Source organism: Nannospalax galili, unplaced genomic scaffold (assembly GCF_000622305.1).
Source record: "Nannospalax galili isolate Female #2095 unplaced genomic scaffold, S.galili_v1.0 scaffold355, whole genome shotgun sequence".
NCBI classification, from domain to species: domain Eukaryota; kingdom Metazoa; phylum Chordata; class Mammalia; order Rodentia; family Spalacidae; genus Nannospalax; species Nannospalax galili.
Window position 1 is genome coordinate 323,033 of NW_008336848.1, and position 6,682 is coordinate 329,714.

General features: G+C 41.4%; 1 protein-coding gene and 1 pseudogene across 2 annotated transcripts in view; both read right to left on the bottom strand.

Annotated features, from left to right (window-relative positions):
* Tbc1d23 (TBC1 domain family member 23) overlaps window positions 1–6,459 on the bottom strand; it is a 65,981-nt gene extending 59,522 nt beyond the window's left edge. For both annotated transcript variants that reach the window (XM_017797668.2, XM_008831245.3), the window contains exon 1: window positions 6,271–6,459. In XM_017797668.2, coding sequence (XP_017653157.1) covers window positions 6,271–6,323 — 53 coding nt within the window. In that variant the 5' untranslated portion in view covers window positions 6,324–6,459. The remainder of the gene's footprint in view (window positions 1–6,270) is intronic.
* Window positions 1,387–2,366, bottom strand: LOC103732627 (annotated as a pseudogene).
* Window positions 6,460–6,682: the final 223 nt, after the last annotated feature.

Here is a 6,682-nt window from a genome sequence, read left to right on the forward strand (position 1 = left end):
CAGCAATGATGTTATGCAATTAGATATATTACAGCATATTAGGTTATATTGTGTAGCATATAACATATAATATAAAAAGATAAACTTCTGTGACCTACTCATTCTGAGATCTAAATTATCCATGCCTTGTTACTGATGTGTGGTTCATGAATACACCGAACTAGTATCGCATAAGAGCTAGTCAGAAATAAAGAATCTCAGGACTCACCCAAATATATACTGAATCAACCCAGATTTTAACAAGCTTCCAGGTAACTCCAATGTATCCTTAAATTTTGGGAAGAACTGATGACTTAGAACCTAACTAAAAACCAGTAAATAAGAAGTGATATCAAAGAATTCATGTACTTAAAAAAGATTAAGCTCCATTATGAGCTCTTTAAGACTGCATTCACATTTCCAACAAGTTCAATTGTCTCATTTCACTTATTGGGAAACAAATGGGAAAATACCACTGTTAACAAAGACAGAGAAGAGTGAAAATATAAAGCTATTTCAAACAGTCTTTTCTATCTGCCTAGAAAAGGGTCTAAAGGTCTCATTGCATTATACTAGCAGAGAACAGTTCATGGTTCTTTTTTAAAATATTTTTTTCCTAGAAAGTCTTTTATTTTTCTGTTGTGAATAACTGCTTTTTCCAATTCTATGAAATGATTTAAAATTCCCAATTTTTATACATCTCATTGAGATTCATAAAAATAACAAAAGCATAATTCTTTGCCAAAAGAAACAGAAGTGTCAGATATACAGAAAGGTTCTGACTAAATTGTTTTGTAATTTTAGCAATAAAGTACATGTTTATTAACTATGGTAGCCTGGCAGAATAGTATGGAATGTTTAATGCTTTATGGTGTTCCAAATGATGAGGCAACATTCCAATAGAATACTTGCCTTCTAAGTATTAGTAATACATATAATGCTTTAGTGTGACAGCAGTAAAAGGGTGAATATGCCCTTTTAAAATCTGAAACTTAAAACATTTGTAAAGCCTTATATCAGTATTACCTTTATTTAAATTACATTCTTGTTGAAAAAGTACATTTACATATCAAATGATGAAACATAAGGTTTTAATACAAATAAAAATGCTTTTTACTTAAGGCATCATGGAATAGAATTTGTATGTAACTAGACTTCCTGGTGTCAAAAATCTGGAGCTAAGAAGCTAAGAGGAATTAAGTCTTTTATCACCCACTTACTGCTGCACCTTCACTAGGTATTGTCATTAATCTGAAATGCTTTGAAATACATAATGTTTTTTTAAAAACAGAACTTCTACAAAAAAGTCACATACTATAGGTTGGATATTGAAATGACTGGTATGTAGTATTTTTTAAGAACCTTCATTTTCTTGTTAGCATACATTTTTAATTTTTCACTTCTTAGTAGGATTTCATCTTGAAGTTTAACCTATCAAGTAAGTATAAAGTTTTACAATTCAGTAATCCCAGATTTTAAATCATTTAAGACAAATATGGAAATGTTCTTAAAATTAGTTTTCATCTTCTGTAACATCTAATTCTTCATCATCACCATCTTCTCCTTGTTGATCCTTTCTTAATTGACAGGTGGATATCTGTCCTGTTCCAGATGTGCACTTAGCAGACAGTGATCTCTGAAGAGGTGACTTTGAATTTGCTCTTACAATATCTAAATGAGATGGATAATCTGGTAGATACACAGAATTTCGGAAAACCTCTAAATCTTCATCCTCATCAATCTTTTGTATATTTTGGTAGGCAGCAGTGAAGACCTCTAAAGCTTTGCCATGAAATAACATTTCAATTGTGATAAATTCTGAAAATATATTCTTTATGTCCATTATTTTTTGCTTTTCAAAACTGTCAATAGTTTCTTCCAGATGTTGACTTGTTTAGGTAGCATCAATCGTAGCTCTCTGTAATTCAGTTTCTGCCTGTGAAATTACATGTTGATCAGACAGGTTTCGCTGGCGTGTCCTTTCTAATTGAGATAACTGCTTGGCTTCTCGATTCTTTGCTGTTAATGTTGCTTTGAGATCATCCCGTTTCATTTTTACAATGGTTCCATAAGCTTTCAAAGGTTCAACTACTTTGGCTTCAAGTCTTTCAACTTCTGCTTGGCAGTAATCCTGAAGTTTGGCAAACTCATCTGCAAAGTTTTTCAGACCCTGCTTCAAATTTGGGGTCTCTGTAGAGGCATACATGTTGATTTCATTCACCAGAAGGTCTGCTTTGTCGTAGCCTAGCAGTTTTCTGTATATAAGCAGCAAAGATTTGGCACGGCTCTCCAAAATGCATCTCCACGTTTGTGACAGCATCCTGTAGCTGTTTTGTTTGAGCATCCCGGTCTTCCAGGTTGCGCCTCAACATCCTGCCTTGTGCGCTACCAGGGACCCAGGCTGGGGGCCCAATGATGAGGGCTCTGAGGCGGCAGGGCCGGGAAGCACAAGTCGCCACCCCCCCTTTTTTTTAATATTTTATTTCTTATTTTTATTTTATGTGTACGAGTGCATTGCCTGCATGTGAGTGCACCCACGTCATGCCATGCTGCAGCGGTCAGAAGATTCCCCTGGAATTGGAGTTAAGGACGGTTCTTACCTGCCATGTAGGTCCTGGGAATTAAACTCAGGTCCTCTGCAAGAGCAGTCAGTGCTCTCAACCACTGAGCCATCTCTCCAGCCCATACTTGTTCTTAAATGTGCCTTCTGAACTAGACCATAAATTCCTTGAAAACAAGTACCTAGCTCTCCTCTCTTCCTCTCCTCTCCTCTTCCTTTCTCCTTCCTCTTCCTCTTCTCTCCTCAATCTCCCTTTCTCCTTTCCTCCTTCCTTCTCTCTTGCTCTCACTCTAGCTCTCATTCTTGCTCTGGGTTTTTGGAGACAGGGTCTCACTCTGTAGCCCACGCAGTCCTCACATTCACTGCGCAGCTCAGACTAACTTTGAACTTGCAATGATTCTCCTACCTCAGACTCCTGAGTGTTCAGTGGTAGGATTATAGAAGTGAACCATCATGCCTAGTTTTATTCTTACATACTTAAATTTGTAAACTGGATGATCCTTAGTCATTAAGATGAGTTTGGGTTAGGTGGTAACATGCATTATACACTTTAAAACTTTACCTCTGATAAAGTTAAAATTAAAACATGACAGCTAAAATAAAAAAAAAATACTCTGTAACAATCCCATTTACCAAGCACTCAGACAAAAGTAGCTTTACTAAATCTAATACTTCTAATCCCAAAGTCTTTTCTTGACTCTATGGAAACGGGCCAAGGAAAGGGTGAGAGTGGAGAAAGAAGGATTAGCGAATGGAGGGAGACTAGAAAACACAGCAGAGTATCTCATGGTTCTTCCATTCAGAGAAATAAAATAAGCAAAAGTGAGAAGTCACCCCAAACATAGAACAACTCTGTATGAGACTAAATAATAAATAAAACCATCCACTCTGGACACACCCAAGAACCCCAACCTAAGAACTTCCTTATAATGCTTTAGCTCAGAAAAAATTCCCCCATGGCCCTCAGTCAGCTGGCTAAAGGCAGTTTATAATACAATTCAATCTTCCCAAACTGTAAATGTCATGTTATGACCAGTTAGGTCACTTCTTGCAGTTTTGGTGGCTGTATCACTAATTTTTTTTTTGGTCTTTCTGAGACAAGGTCTCCCAGTAACCCCAGACGACCTGGGACTCACTATGTAGATCAAGCTAGACTGTATCTCACAGAGGTCTGCTGGAACTAAAGGCATGTGCCACCATGCCAGGCATATTTTTAAAAGGTTTCTATAAGGTTAAAACTTTTTTTCCTGAGGTGAAGACAGCTCAATAGTAGGTAGAGCACTTGATTATAATGTGCAATGCCCTAGGCTGGATCCCCAGAACTACCAAAAATAGTTTACTGTTTTCCTAGATCCATTTTTCTCTCCAGTCATGCAGTTGCAGTTATTACTCTCCAAACAAATCACATTTTCTTGCCTATGCCCTTGTTCCTGCTGTTTCTCTGCTCTCTTAATGACACTGTACTATCAACATTTAGCCACTAGCTATGTATATGTGAAATGTGGCAGTACAAATGTAAAGTACAAATTCGATGTCTAACATAGGAAAATGATTAAAAATTGTTTTAAAATAACGAGAATATGTTCAAAAAACATACTGGACATATTAAACAAAATATATGAAAAGTAATTTCACGTGTTTCTTTTTAGTGTTCAATGAGGCTAATGGAAAAAAATTATTTTATTGTACGTGTAGTCTGTATTGCCTGCATGTATGTAAGTACACCCGTGTCATGCAATGTCCGTGGAGGTCAGAAAAGGGAACTGGAGTTATCCACAGTTCTTTGATGCCATGTGGGTGCTGGGATTTGACCCGGGGTCTTCTGAAAGAACAGCCAGTGTTCTTAAGTAGTGAGCCATCTCTCCAGCCCCAGAAAATATTTAATTACATATGTGGCTCACACTACACTTCTTTGGGGCACTGCTAAGGTAGGTCTTACTCATTCTTCAAAGTCTAATGCAGACCACTGCTTCCACAAAACGTTCTTCATGCATTTATTAATTTGCATGAAACGCAAACTGAAGGTTTTCCTGTCTCTTCTGAACTCCCCTAACACTTTTATTCACACTTTGAAAGAATGAAATTAACTTTATCTTGTTAGTGTACCTGTCACTGTCTCCTGAGTTATATATATAAGCAAAGAAAGAAACCAGATTTAAGCTATCCTACATTTTTCTCCCACACCTTAGACAATACATATACTAAGATGCTTGATGTCTGCTAATTGAGTTGAACTTCTCAAGTGCTATATTACCTTCCCTTTCAATTATTTCCATGCTCCTCAATTAGTAGATGTCTACCAGCATCTTGTATTTAGATAAGCAGTGTCAATGAACTACACAACCTAACAAATACCTAAGTAGAGCATGGTTAAAGATCAATGCAAAAAAAAATTTACACAAGCTTCTAAAAGTCAGATTCAGTTGGGCATGGTGGCACACACCTTTAATCCAGCACCCAGGAGGCAGAGGCAGGGGGATCTCTTTGAGATCATGCCAGACTGGTCTACACAGTGAGTTCCAGGTCAGCTGGGGCTACTGGGAGACCCAGTCTCAAAAAAACAAAAACAAAACTGTGAGGGTAGTCAGGTGTGGTGGCACACACCTTGAATTCCAGTAATCAGGAAACAGGCAGGTGGATCTCTGAGTTCCAGGCCATCCAGGGCAACATAGTGAGACTCCGTTTTTTTTTTGTTTTTTTTTTTTTAAAGGGTCGGCATTATAAACTATTTCAAAAGTTGAAGGGGTGGTGAAAATGCTTATTGAAAAATTACTGGGGGCGGGGGTGGAGCTGGAGATGTACGAAGTTGGTAAAGCTTAGTATGCATGAAGCCTTGAGTTCGAGCCCCAGTACCACATAAACAAGTCATGGTGGTGCTCACCTATAATTCCAGCTCTCAGGTGTTGAAAGCAAGAGAATCAGAAGTTTATGGTTATCTTCAGCTACATAGGAAGTGTGAGGTCAACCTTTGGCTACATGAGGCCCTTTAAAAACAAAATCCTCCCCAAACCCCAGAGAGGTAGGTATGCAAAGATTTTGGAGCAACAAGAACAAAGTCTGATAGCATCCAAGACAATGAAGTTGTGAGGAAAGTGGTGGGAAGGAAAAAGAACTCATGTGAAAGACGAATGTTGGATACTTTGGGAGACAAACTATACTGTCCTGGAACTCGCTATGTAGACCAGGCTGGCCTTGAACTCAAGAGATCCGCCTGCCTCTGCCTCCCGGGTGCTGGGATTAAAGGCGCACGCCCGGCTTGATTTTTTTTTTTAAGGAGCCGAAAGGCTTCTCAACTATGTGGGAGCAATCCTGCTGAGTTTATCTCATAAAGTCGAGATGGTCCTTTCAAAGGATCTGGTCTCAGATGGTGTGCTAGACTCTCGGATCTCTATCCAAGCAACTTCCTCCTTAGTGTGCCCACTCCAACTCCCCCACTAAGGTCTTCGCCAAGCCCAGAGCTGGACCCACCAGCTTTTTCAGAGAGTGCAGGACGAAGCGGGAGGACCAAACCGAGGCCCAACATCTGGACCGCCCAGTTCCCCCCGGGATTCCACCCCAGCCCCGGGATCCCGCGGGCGGAGGGAACCCGGCGGGCAGAGGGGGCGGGGCAGGGCACCGGCGGAGGACAGGTGCCGCGCCCCACGCCGGGCCAGCCGGCACCTCAGGGACCAGCGGGATGGAAAAGGGGACGAGAAGGGGGCGGTGGGGATTAATCCCGGGCTCTCACTCACCAGCTGTCGCCGCCCGTCGTTGACAGTGGCTGAACCTCTTCTCCTTCCGCCATTGCTGTTGACGTCCACGTCACTTTGCCGAAAAGTGGACCTGGCGCCGAGCTCGACTCTGAGACTCAACGTCGTAAAAGGAGTTCAGAAGAGCGAAAGAGGGAGGAGGAGAGGGATGGAGGGATGCAACGTCACCAGGTCCCAAGGGCGAAAGGCGGTGTCAGGAACTTGAAGGAGGAAACTTGGTGAGACAGCTGCCAGCTGAAGACCACAAATCCCAGGATGCCTCGGGGACGCGGACGGAGTGGGCAGGCACGCGGACCAGGTGGCGAGGGCTTCGGGAGTTGGCGTCCTGGGCGGGGCCTCGGACTGGATGGGCGGGGCCTCGGGCGGAGAGGGCGGGGGAGGGGCGGGGGAGCGC